Genomic DNA, 20,902 nt, shown 5'->3' on the forward strand with positions numbered 1-20,902 from the left:
TCGTCACCCCAAATTGTACTGCTAGCGAAGACTACAATTCATCAACCGCCAGGTCATCCCAAGAACACCTTCACAGCATTGATTGGAGCCAATTTTTTTCTATGAGTAACAATGTTTTCATTTGTCGTTCTTTCTCACTCAAGTCCCTCCGCTTTCTTTCAGTCATAAAGTGAGCACAGCGTAGAGGACTTGTGTTTAAATGGGTTCGGTTTTCTTTGGTTGGAGTAGGTATTAGGCTAGCTCGAAAGAACCCTGCCACAGTTTCTTTTAACTTTTTTTCGAAATCTTAAAGGCTTTTTTTGCAGAACGTAGTCAACCAACACATCCACTACTTAGATTAGAGGGTGGCAGGTACCTCTGCGAGAAATTACTGCTCTATGCTCATCAGGTAAAATTATAAAACTTGCTCCCGAGATTTTTCTCTTTTTCCCGGTCTCGGCGTTTTTCGACCACTGGACTTACCTCATTACAGCAGTGTAGCGGCTATTGGTTGCCTTTCCTTCAGTCGCAGCAATGATGGCGTTCGATAGCCACGTTCGATAGTGCTTCGCCTTTCAGATTTCCGGAGGTTGTCCATCAAAACTTGTCACCTTGTAGTTTCTCTGTTTGCACAGTCGCTAAAACGCTTGTTTATAACAGCGATTTAAACTTCAGCTAGAGACATCTGACAACTGCCAAAACATAGCCGTTAAAGATATTTTTGAGACAAAAGGGGTGGACTTAGGCTTCGGAACGCCGCAGCACTTTTCTTCAAATGCCGCTTGGGCGAGGAAGGATAAGTCTGAAAGTGCAAAAGCTTTGTTTTAGACAGGCCATTTACCGACTGTACAGTACATTTCAAGGCTTCTTATTAACGTAGCCGCGAATGTTGTTAAAAGAACGGCAAGACGAACCAATGGCAATGGTTTTTTTGACGTGCCTAAATGCCTCATACCTTTTAGGTCTGGGGCCACCACCACCTTTGATCTATTGTAGCTGCTTACACTTCCAATGAAATGTGTGCCCCCTTAGATGTCCGTGATATCCCCGTCGCTGCAGCTACGCACCTGTAACTCCGCTAGGGAAACAGCTTGCAAGGGAAAAAAACCCGGATCCTGCTACGATAGGCAGGTGTTATCACATGACCTATACGATCGGCAGGTGTTATCAAATGACGTCATCATCATCATCATCATCACCAGCCTATCTACGACCACTGCAGGGCAAAGGCCTCTCCCATTATTCTCCAATTACCCCGGTCCTGTGCCAACTGTGACCAATTTATCCCCGCAAACTTCTTGATCTCATCTGCCCATCTAACTTTCTGCCGCCCCCTGCAGCGCTTGCCTTCTCTAGGGATCCACTCTGTTCCCCTAATGACCAGCGGTTATCTTGCCTTCGCATTACATGCCCTGCCCACGGCCATTTCTTCTTCTTAATTTCTACCAATATGTCTTTAACACCAGTTTGCTCCCTGACCCACTCCGCTCTCTTCCTGTCCCTAAATGTTACACCTATCATTTTCCGCTCCATTTCCCGCTGAGTCGTTCTCAATTTAAGTTGAACCCTCTCAGTGAGCCTCCAAGTTTATGCCCCGTAGGTGAGTATTTCACGCAAAAAGAGGCGATACGGTAGACAAATATGACCAGTCTGTGTATTTACGATCCCCGAAATGTCCCCAAGAGCCGCCGAAGCTGAAGAGTGGTCTACTGTGCTTGTTGGAGCGCAATGAACACAGCCAACACAGTAACGACGATCCCTCCGCCACTCGAGCAATGACCGTTGGCGGCCTCTGGCGACGCACACAGACCGGTGTCTTTTACGCACTCTGTGCCCGAGGGGCAGGCCGAGCACGCATCCCCTTCCTGGTATACGGGCCTCTGATTCACGTTGCCGGCCTCGGCGTAGTTACACACGTAGTAGCGCATGTGGGCGTACCGGGCGCCCGTAACCGTGTAGTACACGTAGCCGCAGCCCAAGTAGTGCGTTTTGGCCCACACTACCTGCGTGAAGTGGCCGGCATTAATCGCTGCACCGCTGAATCTGCTCACCACGCTCTTTTCGTTATTTTTGAGGAGTTTGTACTCATCGAACCAGTTGTTCACCTGTCCTTTCCAGTCGGGTCCGGCAGCGTCCAAGGACACTGAGCTACCGTCCCAGGCGAGGTTCTGGCCCGTATGGTTGAATGCGGTGGTGGCGCGCTCTGCTTGTTGGTCGTGTTTAAGATTGCCGCCCGGGCCGGTGCACTGCTCGGCCAGCGCCTGCGCCACGGATGCAATTTCTTCGTCCCAGAGCAGTTGGGTCATGTCCTTGGCCGGCGGGAAGCCCGGGAGGTTGCCCTTGGCCACCTTGCTTCGGAGGTCGTTGTGCAGTTTCAGCACCTCCTCGCGCTCTGTCATGCTCAGGGACCGCTTGTAGATGGTGCAGGCCGCGTTGGGCGGCTTGCAGGCCGTGTGACCGGGAATCTTCTTGTACTCATCCCTGCACTCTTGTACGGTTGGCGCGACGAGACACGCGAGCCAAAGAGCGGCGGAAAGGTGCAGTGAAGGGTTCATGCCTCGGGATTCTGAGGAAATGGCTTGGCAAAGATGGCAGGCCTCAATGATGATGGTGAAGATATTATGGTGATGATGATGATAATGATTCGCAGAAATTACCCACACTGACGAAGTTGGTCAGACACAAATTATTCGTTTAAGGCCGTAAACAGAATTGACGCGATTGTTGAAACTGTGCTTTTATCTTGCGTCACGAGTTTGGCATCAGTTGTAGGCGCACGGGAATGTGTAAGACTGAATGTGTCAAGGAACTGTTATCATTATCATTATTTGTTTCAATTCACAAAAAAGGGAAGGAAGGGTGCGTTGACATCCCGTGAAACGAGGGAAGAGGACATTTTATGTCGCCGTAGACTTTTGCAAGGACCAGGGCATTCACAAGAGAGTGGGACCCCCTAGCCTTCCTTACCGCTTCATCCAGTCATGACTGCACCTGGAGCCATCCCTTCTAAATAAAAAGTAGTATTAGTAATAAGAATTTATCAATCTCGGTTTGAAATCACTAAAAACAGTAAAATGAAAGAACGAGACGTTCGCGCCCCACGAGCGTCGCCCCGTGCGTGCGCTAGCATACCCACTTACGCACAACTATGGGCGATTAGGCGACGACGAAAAACAGCTGACCCTCCCAATGCGGCCTTTAGTGCCATGTTACAGTGAACTAGAATATTGTAATATTCTAGTTCACTCTAGCCAGGTCATGCAAAACCAGCTGCGCCAGCAAAACCAGCTGCGCGCGCATCTTTTCTTTTTGGCCCTGTGCGCCGTCATCCTCCCTCTCTCCCCCCTCCCTTTACCCTCTCTTTATGCCACCGCATATAATCACGCTCCTGACAATAAACGCCGTCGTTGACTGCCCGACCATCGTCTATGCTGCGGCGCTGCGCGCGCCTGTGTTACTACACCATGAATACCGGTTCTTCTGTTTCAGGAGTTAATGACTCCCATTCAAGTCTGCACGCTTATAAAAGACAAAATTGGCGAGTAGCACGGATACGTTAAAATCGACGTAAAGCGAAGCTTTCACATCGTCAATAATACTAGTGTTTTTATCTGTGCAATGGAGTTCAAATAGCACCGTTTGAAATGATTTCTCGGGCATCATGGCCGCGTATGGGCGTTTCCTAGTCAGCACAGCCAAGCGACGCATGGCGCCATCTAGGGGCATGCTTGAAGTTATGTCCACGTGCATGTGGCACTCAATTTAATAGCTCAGAATCGCTTGGTCTCGTAGTATAGTAGTTCCGCTCCTGCGAAGCAAACATCCTAACCCGGGTTCAAATCCTGTTACCGCTTTTTTTTTCATTTTCAATGGTTTGTCATATTTCAATATTAACATTTGTTATCATGCATTATAATCTACGACATCTTTATGTATTATTAATGGGATTTCAGGTATTTTCGTTGCCTTTTGGTCAGTTTCAGCTACTGCATCTTGTACGTTTTTGCGGGTTTTCCCCTTTTAGGTCGGTTTCGGCTATTTCTGTTCAATATTTTTCTACATCGTGGTTTTCAACCATTGCAGGTCCCTTTTGGCTGTTATTTATTTCAGTTCGAGTGGTTTTGCGTGCTTTAGGCCCGCTTATGCAGTGATACAACCCCCATAAGGAAGCTCAGGTGACGGCTGGCTGGATTGACTATGAAACGCATATACGCGTCCTGGACGTTGGGGGAGTGTTTTAGGTTTTTTGCTGGCGCGTGTTCACGTACCCTGCACAAACCTCGGTGGTGGTGGGAAACGACATTCGCGTGGATACGGGAAGACCAGTTCGCCACTTGGAGGTTTTGTGAAAAACCCGAAATGCCCCTCCTCGCCTCTGGAGTGGTGGGTGACGAGGAGAGGCGGGCGACGAGGAGCCAGCTGGCCCGAGCTGCACTCCGCGGTTACCAAGTGGGAGTCCTCGGACCCCAGGGGGTCCCTGAGGGGGTTTCGGGAGTCCGCGAAGTTCTTCCCGAAACCCTCCACCGCACTCTCTTCTCATTTTTTCCAAAGTTTGCTTGATATTAAAAAGGTGGGATCGCTGCACTATTTATGCGTTTAATTTCTCCGCGTAGCACATTTTGTAAGGTAGACTTTTTGCACAGCACGCCAGCCACGCGAAAAAGCCAGGAACACGAAAGGCTGCACATTGTGCAAGTTCGGTGACTTTTTGCTGCAGAAACAAATTAATTGAATATATCACACGCATCCAAAATGCCAGGCACCCCTCCTTCTAACCATGACGATAGTTGAATGCGAAGCTTTTTCATGGTGGATTTTTTTTTTGGCCAATTCAACACTGCGAGTACGGTCTACTCTGGAGGTGTGCACTACTTTTCTAGGATACCCACAGGAACACTCGGGTGTGCACTCTGTACGCTTAACGTTCGGTTTTGGGGTGCACGGTGCGGATTGGTACCTTCTGCGTGGATTCCGCGCCGACCATGTCGACATGGAGCAATCGGATAGAAGGCGGCTTCACCACGCGATCGACCTAGGTTCGATTTCGGCCACGAGAAGCGTATATTTCTTTCCCTTCACGCACGGGAATTCATCATCGTCGCAGAAAGTTGCCTTTCCTACAGGGCGTATTGGCGTGCGACGGCGTCAGTGGGTGCACTAATGTTTCGCTTTAATAATGGTCGGACGCAAAGAGACATAATCTAATAAGTATTTGGGTTGCTTTAGCTGAACATGCAAATTGTTTGACATTTTAAGAGGAATAATCATCGCTTATCATTGGTTCCCCCATGACTTTCACCAGCCCAAAAAAGGTCCCTGTGCACATTAGCGATGTTGAGAACCACTGGGCTAGGGAAACAGCAGTCCGGCGCATCACCTAGAAAATTGGCCGCGTATCTGCTCCTTTCGTTGCAAATGTCGTCAAAAGACGACAGTCTTTGTAGAAATTTGACAAGGAAATGCCCCCCTTTGCTTTCCCGCTCACCTGTCATGCTGTTCCTGTTCTGTCGCGCTCATCCCAAGGTAAACACACTAAAGGTTTGCGCAAGGCGATTTGAATTTACCGCGTTCCACTGCTACAGGCCATTATAGAACCGCGTAGCCGTGCTCCACGTGTGTTCCCAGCAGAACGTGAAACCTATAGCTAGTGGAACCTTTCTTTGCTGTTGACACGCATGAACATATAAACCGTGCTTAGTCGTTTACATTTGCCTGTGAGTATACAGTCAAACCCGGCTATAACGAACCCGGATAGAGCGAATTATGCTATATATCGAACAAAAATAATTCAGTTACAGAAATACATCCGAAATATATTCCTTATAACGAAGTTCACATCCGATATATCGAACTCTGGGCGCGTAGAATGGCCGCCGAAATGCATGATCCCGGAGTGGCGATTGAGATGCTGATTGACCGCGACCATGGAGCAAGAGCCGCGACTGAGACATTGCGCCTCGCACGGAGCGACGTGACGCCCAATACTTTCCGTAACTGTCGCCGACGCGCGAGACTCGCGACAGAACCCGCCCAGTCAGCAAGTCAAGCCCAAGAGAGCAGCATCGGTTAACTGTGGGAAGAGCTCGCCAGCGTTCCCGATGATGTCGCGAGTGAAATTCGTACGACGCTTATAATGAAGCGCTTTCGGCAGTCGATGTGCTCTGCCAATGCTTCTTAGATTTTTGAGGACCCCGACTCCAACTGGTGCAAACAATTTTTCGTGTAGAGAATGCTATGCTAATTGAAGCCGCCAAAACGCAAGTGAAAACAAAAATCGCCACTTTTTTTTTGCAACGTGGGCAGTTAAGGCGGAAAGTAGCTTTATTACTTGGAATAAATTGATTATTTTGGTATGGTAATGGCTACTGTACTGGGTTTGTTTCTGCATACGCGGATGGCGGAATTGGTGAAGGGGGGGAGGGTGAGGGGGCTCCCGCGGATTGCGAACTCGTAACAATAATCTCGTTATAGGCGAGTTCGGCTATATCGAACTATCGGATATATCGAACTAATCGCGGTGCATATTGCAGTTCGCTATAAACGGGTTTGACTGTATAAGACTATTGCGCAATATCAATTTTACTTTTGCCGGGTGGCTGGATCGAGTTACAGACAGACAGACGAACAGACAGACGGACAGACAGACAGACAGACAGACGGACATAGAGACAGACGGAAATTTCTGGGTTTAAGTAGCCCAAGAAAGACTATCGTCTTAAAAAACCCGTGAGAGGAGCACATAGAGCTTCGCTTTAAAACGCGAGTAATAGACCGCGTGGCTACGCAAAACCTGGGCATTCACACAGCCTGCTTGAAAGTGGGGAGTCGCGGCTGTGTTGGGAAGGTGGTGTCCGGAGCGGCGCAGCACACACTGCTCATCTGTAGCGGCGCAACAACCATTACTCTCAGAGCCAAGCTCCAAGCGTTGAATCTCAGCTGCGTTCAATTGGACAGTAATTCTAGCGAATTCACAAACCATAAAAAGTGTTATGTTCCCTCGTCGCTTTAAACCTCTAATGGCGCAGTTATTACACGAAAGTGTTTCATGCCGGAGTCCACCAAAATCTAACCGACGTCATGTCCGTCACGGAACTGACATCGCCAGAAAAATTTAGATTGACGCGCCTGCGCCGGGATTCGAGCCACGAACTCTTTTCGCTGCAACGGGAGGTACGGAATGCGCTCCCGACTGCGCTATGAACCAGTGTTGTACACGTTCCTCCAAAATAGGAACGAAACCTCGTTCCTCGTTCCTTGCCAATTTTGAAACGAGTTCCCGTTACAAGTTCCTTTATAGCGAAACGAACGCGTTCCAGTTCCACGCCGAAAATTGGAACGTGTCGTTACATTAACGTTACAATTAGGTTTTTAAATTAAAATATAGTGTCGGATAATCCTGGGTCGAAATTATGTGAGACATTTAAAACTCACATTGAACTACGTATATTATAAGAATATTAACACCACCGGCAGCAGATTATCTGGAGATAAAGATAATCAAAAGAAACGCTCCTATGCGAATTTTTTCAGGGAGCACCGGACAAACTCCAGACGGCTCGAGGACATTATCCGGTGCTTGCCGTTTGCGAAAGCCGTTATATTTTTATTTCCGCTTAACGTGGGTTATGGTCAACAATCTGGAACAGTGAATTTATTTTTCTGATTGATGCCATGATCGATCCTTGCCAGGTATTTTTAGAAATTCTACATTTATATATTTTTGTTTAATACCTCTTCCTGGGGACACCTGTTATGTAGCCGATTGAATTCTTTAGCACAGGTTTTTTTTTCATTTATGACAGGTTGTAATTTATATTCGCTCTGTTTTAGCTAAGACAATTACCCGTGTTTACGATGGTCTACCGCCTCTTTTGTATTTTTTTAAATTACACACCCTCAAATTACACAAATTACATGCACACTCTCAATATCCAAAAAGTAACAAACATTAGCTAGCCCATCAGAATGAAGAAAACCTTATGAAGAGTATTACGTAGGCTGGGCTGCCTTGCTAAAATGAATTCGCGAATACTGGTCTAGGATATTGTCGGGGAGGAAAAACGGACCTTTTGGAAAACAGCCGCAGGTTCTAATGTCCTAAATGCTGATTAAGCGCGTACCGGTTGTGCATACAAAATCCAGCCATTGTGTTCGGGACAACCAACCTTCGTTTAATGTTTACAAGCCTACATTTGCCACATTTTAATTCTTTAAATTCTTTGTTCTAGCGCCCCCCCCCCCTACCTCCCACCTCCCGCCTGTACGCTCGAATCTCGACCAGATTTCTTTTTCAACCATATTATTTTCGGTTTCCCCTGAAAATCCTACTGGCGTGGTGGAGTTCATGGTCTCCGAAGCGTCACCGCAGTGATTTTTTATTTTTTATTTAGAACATACTGCTAGCCTCTTAGTGGAGGCTTTTGCAGGAATTGGGTGATACATTCAGAACAATTACATAGCACACTTCGCGTTTAAAACAGAGAAAAAGCGTTACATTCACCGTGGCCGCACGAAACCTCTATAATGTGACACAAAAAGCCACCCAAAAAGCCGCTGAGAACACAATGGCCACTATCGTTTGCTGGCTACGCCCTTCCGCGCGTCGCGGTCATATCGACGGCGCCCCTAGAGCACTGCACGGGCCCGGGCCGGCCCGAAAGCCCGGTCCCGACCCGGCCCGCGGGCCGGGCCGGGCCACCCGAAGTCAATTTTCGGCGGGCCCGGGCCGGGCCCGGGCTCAATGCCGTGGGCCCGGGCCGGGCTCGGGCTCGACGCCGTGGGCCCGGGCCGGGCTCGGGCTTGAATTCATAGGCACGGCCGTTAATCGGTCCGACGTGAAGTATAGAAAAGAGCCTCAAAATGAATATTCTTGGTTTATTTTTGCGCGCTCCTTGCTGTTAGTTGTACTCATTGTTTTAAAAACGTGTTTTGCTAGGTCTGATGGCCACTATACTGCAATTTTAATGTCATTTCTTGTACTGCAGCAAGATTTTATATTTTTCTGTATAACATACCAAAGATACGGTTACAAGGAATGCCCAAGAGGGGAAGGAATTAATTCAGATATCCTGGAGCTGTGCACCTATGTCTATGTATGTACACGTGTGTTTTAGATGTCGCACCAATCAAAATGCGGTTGCCGTGGCCGGGAATCAAACACGCATGCCAGAGAAACACCACCGCTTAACGACCACTGCAGGTGAAGTATTTCAACGCGCGTACATACTCGTTGATTCAAATGCGTATAAAAAATTTCAGCAATACCAACTTGTGGCCGAGACAACCACGTGAAGTTGCCAAGAGTCTGGTAATCAAAGGTGATAATGTCTCTCGTCTAAGAATACGAGCTATTATTACGCCGATGTGGCGTGAACTGCAGACGGTGAAAGCTAAACTACGTGCACTTTTAAACACTCATTTTTTGCGTTCAGTTCATGACGTGCTTGTACAGACTAGATGCTTCGTCTGATGGCCGAGAATATAATAAACAAACTTACTTCAGCGTCAGAGACCGGGCCTGGTCTCACACGCGCGGGGCCTCTCTAGGCCAAAAAATAAATCACCGGGCTGGGCCGGGCCTGGGCTTGAGATGGCGGGCCCGGGCCGGGCTCGGGCCAGGCTCACTTTTGAATGCCCGGGCCCGGACCGGGCTCGGGCTAGGTTTTACGGGCCCGGGTCGGGCTCGGGCTTCGCGAAGCGGGCTCGGGCCGGGCTCGGGCCTTAAAATCAGGCCCGTGCAGTGCTCTAGGCGCCCCCACTCCAGGAATCGCTCTTTCGGCGCCTTCAGTCGCCCCCTTGGGAATTGACTCATCAAGTCGCGCATATCATGGACACCCCAGGTATACATCGCTTCCTCCCATTATAAGGAGCAAAAAAAAAAATGAATAGGCTAGTGTGACGAGAGCGGCAACAGTCGCCTTCAAGTTTTCGAAGTTCAGTCGACGCAATGGTGAAGCACAAGTGACACCCCTCTCTCTTTACTTAGGGGGATGATTGCCGGCGGGGCTCAGCTTTCCCCTCCCCTAAGTAACGCCACCGTAAGTGCGATGGTTGGTTTGTTAGTTTTCAGTAGAACTGCCACCGAATGCAACGAAGGCGAGATTGATTGAGAGATTAATTAAAACGAAATGCACACGCGCCTAATCGACCTCGTTTTTCTGTTGTTTTTCCGCGGAAGTTTTCCTGGGGGGGGGGGGGGGGGGAAGGGGAGGATTAGACTAAAAGCAGCAGCGTCTTGCACCGTTGGGTGAAGTGAAAGGAAAGCGCTTTGGTAACACTTAAAGTATTAGGGGGGTTGTTCACATGAATGTTAAAATAGCAAAAAAAAATGGTTGAACGGATCCAAATTAACAACGTTAATTTTTACCATCTGCTACAGAAATTGGGTTTCACGTGCCAATGCTCCGCCAGGGTTTAGCGTTCGTTTCCAAGAACGGCGGCGCAAGCACAAGTCTCGAACGTAAAATGATATCAAGTCACGAAATTACAATATTAAAGCTAAAATGTTCAAAGAATGCCTGGGACATCCCCTCACTCAAAATGTCTGGGCCAAGACGTCGTGCACCAAAATGTTCGTGCACAGAAATGTCCACACCGAAACGTGCTGGACCGAAATTCCTACACCGAAATGTCCGGACCCTGTTTAGCAGTCCGTCCGTTTCGTTGGCTACGTTGTTACCGGGTTGCCGGGACCGGTCTACTCCTGAGCGCGCGGAAGGGTGAGTAGGAAGGGTGCGGAGGCACGGACATGGCGAAGGCAGGCCGGCGGAACTAATCCCCCTACCGCGACGAATGCCCAAGAGCCCAGCCGGGTCCCGGTCAACCCAGTAACAATGCATACGACAGAACGGACCGACTGCTAAAACGCTCTATTCTTTCCCCGCCAGGGAACAATTCTATCGGCCAGACGCGCATTCTGGCGTCCCCGTACAAACGATGAAGAGTGAAAAGCATTCTCGCGGCTACGCTATTCACCCGTCGAACGCCGCGCAAGCAACAAGCATGAAAGCAAACACAAGCTGCGGCCTGCTGCGTGGTTAGTCTTCTGCCTTTGACCTTCGAGGAAGCACGTACGGCTGAAGGGCGGGCAAATTGACCATCTTATAGGAAGAGAAACGCAGTAGCGCTTTGTGGAATTCTGTACTCGAGCCTTGGCATCAGAAAAAGCCAAATCCCAGCGATGTAACGGCAGGAACGCCGTTCTTGCCGTTCCTTCAAAAACGTAACGAGTTACCGTTACAGTTCCACCGACCCTTAATGGAACGGTGGCGTTCCTCCGTTCCTCCAAAAAGGAACTAGTTCCAGGAACGCCGTTCCTTGTAACGGCGTTCCGTACAACACTGCTATGAACAAACGCGTGAATGCTACCATAGAGAAAGAAATACTTTTTTATTTCTCTATGATGCTACAGAAACCGCGCCTTATATCATTCCTTTCAGATGGTGCTGCCATCTATAGAAGAGGCGAATTAGCTAATGAGCGCCGACAGTTGGCGCCTCGATGCCAGCGCCTACGTGTACGGGGGACGCGCAGCGGAAGATGCGGTAAAGCCGACTTGCGGATATCGCCCGCGTGACAAGGTCCGCTGATCCTTTCGCTGCAGCGGACCGTGTGTTCACCAAACGTATCGCTGTCAACCCGTTTGTTTCGTTCGCGCGGACGCTTTGCGTGCGCGTGTGGTTTCAGTCGGGTTTACGCAATGCTGCGGCACGTGCAATCCAGTGTCTAACGTTGATGCGTTTAACGGTGCCATAGCGACGAAATATCGATGTGCAAGATCGTATCGATGCACAATAAACATTCAACTGCTCCTGTGAAGGCACATTTCACTTTCGTGTTTTACAGGTTCCTATGGAAGAAGGAACAAGCACATTATTTTTTTCCTTTTCTCCCCAATTTCAAGCGTAAAGTCTTGCTTGGACGTACTGTTCTTTGTACTAAGATATCGCTGACGGCTTTATTCTCATAAATGAAGCTACTTGCGCGGGGCAATCGGTTGGGCAGGTTTGACTGCGCTGCGCTTAAGTTATAAGCCAGGTTCCGTATAATGATCTTTGGTGTTACTTTAGCTTTAAAAAAATGCAATTTCGTGTTGCGTTGGTATTGCTATAGAGAACATTTGAGACTGCTCACACATGAAAATGCGAGATCATTGCATTTTCGTTCCCGCTGTAAGATTCCCTAATGGTAGGCTCGTCGTAATCATCTCACTTTCTTTCACTCCACTCTCTTAATCAAGAGAAAGATATATAGTTGACGTGTAACGCTTCCGCCCAAATTGCTGCGGTTGCGACCGCCTATGACTGCTTTAGCTGCAGCGAGCGCCTGCGTCGTTGCTTGACGCACGGTGTGTGTGTGTTCCCTTGCATCATGTGATAAGGCGCACTTCAGTGGGCGATGAGCTTCCACAGATGCTGCTGCTTTTAAGTGCAATGCACTTCTTAAGCGACCCTGAACCTGCGTCCACCGGCGATGTCCGCATCACATACCCACGTGGGGGATTGGCCAGGAATCTCCTCGTCTTCCTTGGCAACGGGGGGAGATGGGCGCGCGCTGCCTGGCCGCTGACATGGCACATACCCACGTGGGGGATTGGCCAGGAATCGGGCGTGATAAGGGCTAATGCACCCGCTTAAAGGAGTACTGACACGAAATTTCAAAGCTGAGATCCGCTCCAGCAATCAAGTACAACGACAACACAAATAGGTGTCTGTGCATGGCACATACCCACGTGGGGGATTGGCCAGGAATCGGGCGTGAGAAGGGCTAATGCACCCGCTTAAAGAAGTACTGACACGAAATTTCAAAGCTGAGATCCGCTCTAGCAATCAAGTACAACGACAACACCAATAGGTGTCTGTGAATAAATGCATCTTTCTTTCTTTGTAGTTGTGTGTGTGTGTGTGTGATCTCTCTTTCGCGAACATTACCGAACCGCGCAAATTCAACTCGTGCATTCGCACTTTCACATTGTTCCCCTCGGGGAAATGCGGGGAATTTTTTTAAACCCTCAGACATCAGGGGAGTAGAGACACCACCTCCAGTACTAGCGTGTCGAGTGACGGGATCGTGTCGCGGCTGTCATCATCAGTGTCACGATTCTTTTCCCGTTGTGTCATTTTGTTGCTCTCTTTAATGATATGACAGATGCACCTGCACAATGGCCCTTGTTATTCCTAGACATAGTCTTTTGGCGTAAAGTAGCAGTTCCAGTACTACTAGTGAAAACGTTTAGTAGGAATGGGCTTTGCTTTTGCATCTGGCATGCTCAAAATACTTACGTAGGCTACCGGTGATGCGATTGCGTGCTCTCAATAGCGTTGTCGCGCTCTAATAAACATTGACTGAATGAATAATGAATTGATTGTTATAGACCATAAAAAATCGGGTCAACCTGCAGGCGTAGTTTGCCTCACCTAGGGTGGACAACGGAACGCCTGTTGGTCTATATGGCGTGGGGGATGGGGATGAAAGGCAGGCAGATAAGGGGGAAAAAGAGTGCGCGATGATACATGCAGACATATATAAACAAGAATACACGACAGAAAAAAGCCCACCCACAAGTGCACACACACACACATGCACACACACGCACACTCGCACGCACGCACACTCGCGCGCACACGGCCACAGTATAGTTCGCTACCGGGAGTTCTTGTTGTAGTCCTTTATTAGGCGGGGGAAGGCCATGCGGCCAAAATAGGGGTAGGAGAAGGAGGGGAAGGAAGGAGTAGCCCAGTTAAAAAGATGATGCGTCCATGAAGACGGCACAAGGGTTCCTTTCAGACCGCGGAGGTCAGGCTAAGGTGTAGATCTACTATTAGGGGATTTTCACGACCGGAGTAGGCCCGATTCTACACTAATCTTGAAAGACCACTCTCTACACAGAACGGCCCAAGGTCTCTGATAAAATTCAGATCTTCAAATGGAGGATCATCTTCTGAGGCATCGGGAGGCCTCCTTACTGTCCCCACTGCAGAATGACCGTATTCGCCATCCTTGACCACCTAATCAGGAGCTCCTTCGCGTTTTTGCTGTACCGGCCTACTGGGGAGGAAGCTTAACTTTGCGTCGTCTTGTATTCTCTTGTCTTCTTCTTCGTCCTTGCTACAGCTACCTGTACACGTAAAGGAAAGTTGGACATCCACCTAACTGCAGCCATACGGCTACAAAGGAAAGCTATACAGCTTTCTCGAAAACTTCGCAGTTGAAGAAAAATTCGTCCTGGTCCAGGATTCGAACCCGGGACCACTGCTTAACCGGAGCAATCGCTCTACCAACTGAGCTAACCAGGAGGCTAGTCGTTAGTAGCGCGAATGCGAATTGATCAACAACTCGAAGTGAAGGACAGGTGTTAATCGACCAGATTTAGGGGAAATCCACAAGGTGGAGTAAGTTTCTGTAAAGGAAAGTTTGACATCCACCTAAATGCAGCCATACGGCTACATAGGAAAGCTATACAGCTTTCTCGGAAACTTCGCAGTTGAAGAAAAATTCGTCCTGGTCCAGGACGGATGTCAGACTTTCATTTACTCCACCTCGGGGATTTCCCCTAAATCTGGTCGATTAACACCTGTCCTTCACTGAGAGTTGTTGATCAATTCGCTTTCGCGCTACTAGCGACTAGCCTCCTGGTTAGCTCAGTTGGTAGAGCGACTGCTCCGGTTAAGCAGTGGTCCCGGGTTCGAATCCTGGACCAGGACGAATTTTTCTTCAACTGCGAAGTTTCCGAAGAAAGCTGTATAGCTTTCCTTTGTAGCCGTATGGCTGCATTTAGGTGGATGTCAAACTTTCCTTTACAGAAACTTACTCCACCTTGGGGATTTCCCCTAAATCTGGTCGATTAGCTACCTGTACCCTATTAGCGTAAACTGACTTCGGTACTTTTGCAGTCAGCATGCTCGGACGTTCCTAGGTCTAAGACCACAACGCATTCAGTTGCTTCATCTTTAAGTACCCGGAGTATTTTTATACCTAGAACATCTTTGCAACTAGAGCATCTTTAAATACCAAGAGTACCCAGAGAAGGGTCACCCGCGATTTAGGGGATGCGAGCCCGAGTGTTATTAGGTGCAACGCTGAGAGAAGCATCTCTTGCCGGCGGCCCTGTCCTGCGTCCGTCGTCGTCGTCCGCGTCCGCACAGCTGCGTCTCTCGTCCGCTCACCCCCTCTCCTCTCTTCGATAGCGAACACTTTCGCCCAACATCGGCGGGCGCGTGGCGCAGCGCACTCTCACTCCGCCGGAGGGCGGCGCTGCGCGCGGCGCTGAGCGCTGTGCGCATGTGCAGTACTCTCTCTCTCCGCGGTCTCCTCTCCTTCGCGTGCGCTGCGCATATAAGCGGAGTCCTGCGCTCCGACCGGTCTCTCAGTCGACGGTCGCCCGCGCTTGCGCTTGCTCTCTCGCAGTAGCGACGATTGCTTAATCCCCTCGCGTGGAGCTTAGTGATGTGATTGAAACGCAATTCACGTTCACTACGCGTTTCACGCAATTCGACTGCTCGACCCAACGGAAACACCCAACGAAACCCCCTTCAGCGTCGCATCACACCAGGGTTCCCGCGAGGGGAGGTGGGCGCAATTTTTTCGCAGTTCCCAAGTTTGCATTATCGAGTCAAATACGACCGATTTTTGTTTTGTTACTTTCATTTCGTTTGCACCATTGTCAATTCTCGGAACCATCGCTCGGCGACATCGACAGACACCGTACGTCGGAATTTTGCGTAAAGAGGTATTTATGCTTTCGCAATTACCGTGACACGTAGTGGAACGTCAATTCTACAAGGCCCTCTCTGACCTGTTACGCAACAATCACGAACAGCAAGACAATTCCGGGTAAAAGCCGTGGCCAATACAACAGTTGGGGTATGGGGTGTGGTGTGTGCGCAAGTAACAGTGAGTTTTTGCACCACCACTGGCACGAAAAAAAAAAGGCCAACTACAGCCGAGCAGCTTCGCCGTAAAAATGACAGACGGCTTGATTGTGCCAACCACTAATATCGAACGAAAGCGGCATCCATTTCTGCTAATAAATAGTACTAAAATAGGCCAAATCGGGTAAGCCTATTTGTGTTTACGAAACCCTTTGGTACGCTTACTCTACGAGAACAGGGTTTACGATACAGGCAGATTCCTTGTGGTTTGACCATCGTAATGCAGCGCTCGAAGTGATTGATTGATTGATTGATTGATTGATTGATTGATTGATTGATTAATTGATTGATTGATTGATTGATTGATTGATTGATTGATTGATTGATTGATTGATTGATTGATTGATTGATTGATTGATTGATTGATTGATTGAATAATGCCCCCGCAGGCACGAAGCTTATAAAGCCTTGTTCAATACACCACTACGAGTATGTGTCTTCGCGTGGGCTTGTTTCAGTTCGCAAGCTTGACAGCAGCACGTGGCGGGAATGTGCTCTGTTAGGCCTTACGTTGCACTTTATTAAGGCCTCGACGCCAAACAGTGCCTGCAGAGGGGTGTACAATGAGCATCTGTTTGAATGGGTACCGGTGTACGGCGTAAAACTTCCAGGAGTCTTAGGCCTAACTTTAGATATCTTTCAAGTTAAAGGCTTGCGACATGCCAAGCGAAGTAATATAGGGCGCCGAGCTGGGTATTCCGGTTGGCGACATTAGACCCCTAAGAGTTACGTTAGACGGAACTTCATGCCGTCAACCGTTAGTGTTACCTCCTCCCACGTCGGCGCATCAACTCTTCCGAAAGCAACTTATCAACCGGCAAATACAGCAGGCATCGCAAATGAGACTTTGCATATACCTGGCGGAACAAAGGTGTGTTGATAGTGTTTTCGTACTGAAAAATAGAACCAAAGCTAGGTTAAAGCGCATGGATTAAATTACGTTTATTTACTGGCGATTAAGTTCGTTGCACTCGCCGCACGAATCTAGGCGAGATGAGTTGGGCCGTCTGCGCTGTTTGAAAGGAGCCCAATTGTAACCGTGGGCGAATTTTCGTTTGCCACGCAGAGTCAAATTTTACATAAGGCCATAAACACTATAACGCTGATTTGGCCATTTATGGCCCTGCGACATCCTTGAAAGCGACTTCCGCGACAGGTGTCTCTAACGCCCTCCTCTAGGCACGAGCCGGTGCAGGCGGTGCAGGCGGCGCAGCTTCAATGTTCGCCTTGGCCGACGGTTCAGGGACGTTAGCGTCAGTCATCACTGTCTCGTGCAGCCGGGTGTACGAGGGCCGCTTGAGCCGCAGCGGCGACATAGGGGCAATGGTGATGGTTATCTCGTCAGCGCCCTTACTGAGGGCAGCTCTGACACCATACCAATCCATGCTATCAACAGGAGTGCCCTCAATCATGACCAAGACGTCGCCGGGATACATGTTCTTGTTTGCCGTGATGATCTGCGGTCTAGTCACCGTTTTAATCACGTGACAGTGAACCATGGCTTTTTTCGACTCGTTCCACGCTTTCGCCTCAAAAGTCTGGAACCCAAAGTAGCCTCGGCCTGAGCACGCTGTCTTGATAGCCCTGAGCTGGATCGTGTCTTGTCCCGCCGCCTTTATCATTTGATCCATGTCACGGCGAGTTTCCAATAGGCGGAAGGCGCTCGACGACAGAACTGTTATCACCAATTGATCTCCACAGTCCTGCATTCTACGCTTCACTTCAGCTATGGGCAGCTCCCCCACGTCCTGTCCGTTGACTGCCACTAGGACGTCTCCCTCCAGAACGTGCGAGGCGTCGGCAGGGCTGCCACTTGTGACTTTTTCGACGATATAGAACTTCCTATTGTATTCTCCCGATACCTGTACAATGCTTGCTCCAAAGCTCCAGTACTTTCCAAAGGTCTTGGTTCTGTAGAGGAGAATATCCATCCTCTCCTTGGCAGTGATGGTCTTGTCTGCTAACGATCCTGTGGGGCCGGAGTACCCGCTGATTCCCAACATAACGTTCGCGTCGGAGGGTCTCCTGTAGTCCACTTCTTCGGAGGCAGCGTCGCTTGACTTAAAGTCGTCTTCATGGAGGTCAATAGGCCCTTTGGATTTATTCGCGAAATCGATCATTTTCTTGAAGCTAGGCGATGAGTACGTGTAGAGGGGCCTCTGAATAGCAGGCGCAATGTCCGACATGTCCTCCATCTTAAGCAGCTTTCTCTTGAGAGTGCCGCTTGTGGCGCCCACAGTGAGATGCGGTTTTTCTCCCGCTTTTGGCGGCTTCCCGCCCCCCATAATTTCGGCTATGGCCGGAATGTTGCAAAGCTCTGTCTCAGTGGCCAGCCACTTCCAGTTGAACTTGTCGTAGAATGGGTGGCCTCGGATGTCGGCGTACGTGGCGGAGCCGAGTCGTTCGACGGGGTTCTTCTGCAGCAACTTGTTCACCATGTCTTTTGCCTCGGGCGTGGCTGAATGAGGATGTTCTTCTACTTTGGGCCACTTGAGTGGCGAATTGATGATTTTGTCGCGCAGCTCTTCCTTTGTCTCACCTCTGAACGGCACGCGGCCGGTCATAAGCTTGTAGAAAGTCACGCCGGCCGACCACCAGTCGCAGGCGCGCCCGTACGGACGCCGCTTGAGGATCTCGGGTGCCATGTATGGGATCGTTCCCGCCGACTCGCCGTCGTTGAACTCGAACGCCGTTTTCGTAAAGTAGCCCTTGTAGACGCGCTTCGAGAAATGTCCGATGCAAACTTTGTTCGTGTCGAAGTCAATTAACTTGCATCTTCCGCCAGGGAGAATCAATATGTTCGAGACCTTTATGTCTCTGTGCAAGAGTCCCCTTAAATGCATGTGCTCGAGCGCCAGAATTAGTTGAGCCATTACAATGCGACACTCTTGCGTGGGCAAGTAAATGCTTTTGTCCACAACCCTCATAAGGTCAATGCCGCAGACGTATTCCATGACGGTGATCAATGCTTCCTTCGTGCAGTAGCAAGCATAATACTTCACCAGGAACGGGTTCCGAATCACCGAAGCGACCACCTTGTCGGTAATTGCCTGCTTGTGCCGTTGAAACAAGCTGGCCGAGACCAGCTTCATGGTGCAAGTAAAATTGGTAGGCTTGAAAACTGCCTTATAGACCGCACCGAAGCCGCCGGCTCCAAGAAGCTTCACAGAAAGAAAATCGTTCATCTTTGGAATGTAGTGCCAGAACGGCGATATCTCAGCCAAATTCAACTTCTCTGTCTTGGCCACGATGGTGTCACCGACACCCATCCAATCTGTCGGAGGCACATCGGACACCCTCTCGAGGGAGGTCGCCAGTTCCCCCACAATAACAATCACCTTGCGGATGTTGTCGCCCACTTCTTTGGCAATGTCCTGTGACTTCTTGTAACACAAGTTGTGCAAGTGGATGAGGTTCTCGATTGTATCCCGGATGTCCTGATACGTGATGACCTGGCGGTTCAACTTCTCCAAGAGGTCCTGTGCGGCGAGCAGCACTTCCTCTATGCAAAAGTGGCACAGGGGCTCCCGCATAAGGTCCAGCCTGCCTTCACGGTGAAGGTAGAAGTCTAGCAGCAGCGTGGTCACCTTCGGAATGCGCGGGAACTGCGTCGTGACCACCTTGACCGCAGCACGCTTCTTATCTTCCATGACGGGGTCGACCACGGGAGGTTGGGCACTCGCAACCGGCGCGGCCGCCATTTCGACGACGGCTGATGCAGGTCACCTTTAGGACAATGTAGCTACTACTCAAGGCTGCGGCACCCCGTCGAACCCTGCATGGCGTGGCTAGAATCCTTCGTCTTCTTCTTATGGCCCCACGCCCCCTCCTGCTACTCGCGCGGGCCACCGGCACTTTATCTGTGCCATCAAGAAATGTTCGGGGGAATACTGCACCAAAAAAAGGCTGCATTTAAACGGTACAATAAGCATAATAAAGTACAGTCACAGTTAAGGAAAGACATGTTTATTTCAAGAAAATGCCTTTTGCAAGGTTGCACGTCTGCGCCTCAGAGTGCAGAAATTATGAGATCATGTAGTTAACGCGTGCACTTTCTACATCAAACTCTTAGCACCGCTTTCACATTGGGCTTTCGTGTTAGTCGCAGAAAATTTCCGCCACAAGTAGCATTTGCCTTCTAATGGGAAGGGGCCGATGATGATGAGAGCTGGCCTTAGAAGCTCGAAATGTTAATGCCGGTCCGAAAACAGTTCACTGCGGATTTACCGGCGCATTACGGCATGGATTACGATGATGGTGGTGAAAAACCTAATTGTCATCTTTGTTGGGGCAAAGTCAACGCTTGGAAATGCGGGTAGCATCGTCCCATTAGACGGCGGTCAGCAAACCCATGGGCTCTGGCGTAGTCTTAAGCCAGCTGCACGGCGGTTATTTCGACTTAAGCAGTGCGGCCTCCCATTGCTGCCATATGAACGGCCTCTTTCGCACGCTAAAGCGTCTGAACGCCAGTCTGACGAGTAACTGCATATTTAGGGAGACTCTCTGCACGCACTGCTGTTTTCAACTGAAAATCTCATCGCACATGTGTGGCACTTCGTCGCCGGCATTTTCGCCGCTCTCCCGTCCACCACAGCTTGTGCTTCTTGGGCATCTCGCATGTTCAACGTGGGCGCCGGGCGTGGAGCAACTGCTGGTCGGAGACACGTCGTCGTCGTCAATATGCAACATAAATCAACCACGCTCCAATGCTGATCCTAGGGTGCTTCCCGGCTGGCCGGAGCCACGCCGCTGGCATCTCCAGTGTATTCCAGTAACTTACCCGAATTCACCGACGCCAGGAAGATGTGCTGCTGTACACTGTACACACTGCACGCTGCGTTTCGGACCCCGCAAGTCCTTCATACACTAGAAAAAGAATAGGTACGAGAGACATTCCTGCTGCGAGTCAAATAAACCTTTTCGCTATGCCGCCACCACCCAAGGCCGACCACCAGACAACAAACTACCCGATACGAATCGTCCGCTATAGCTGC

At 49.6% G+C, this 20,902-nt stretch overlaps 2 protein-coding genes across 2 annotated transcripts; both read right to left on the reverse strand.

The window, feature by feature from the left end:
* Positions 1 to 1,685: 1,685 nt before the first annotated feature.
* Positions 1,686 to 2,534, reverse strand: LOC144146390 (venom allergen 5-like). Its single transcript, XM_077678345.1, has one exon. The coding sequence runs from the start codon at positions 2,532 to 2,534 to the stop codon at positions 1,686 to 1,688; it is 849 nt and encodes a 282-aa protein (XP_077534471.1).
* Positions 2,535 to 17,083: 14,549 nt separating this feature from the next.
* LOC144146391 (uncharacterized) lies at positions 17,084 to 19,609 on the reverse strand. Its single transcript, XM_077678346.1, has one exon. The coding sequence runs from the start codon at positions 19,607 to 19,609 to the stop codon at positions 17,084 to 17,086; it is 2,526 nt and encodes an 841-aa protein (XP_077534472.1).
* Positions 19,610 to 20,902: the final 1,293 nt, after the last annotated feature.

Source organism: Haemaphysalis longicornis, unplaced genomic scaffold, assembly GCF_048455015.1.
Source record: "Haemaphysalis longicornis isolate Haplotype H1 unplaced genomic scaffold, Haemaphysalis longicornis Haplotype H1 scaffold_7, whole genome shotgun sequence".
Classification (NCBI taxonomy): domain Eukaryota; kingdom Metazoa; phylum Arthropoda; class Arachnida; order Ixodida; family Ixodidae; genus Haemaphysalis; species Haemaphysalis longicornis.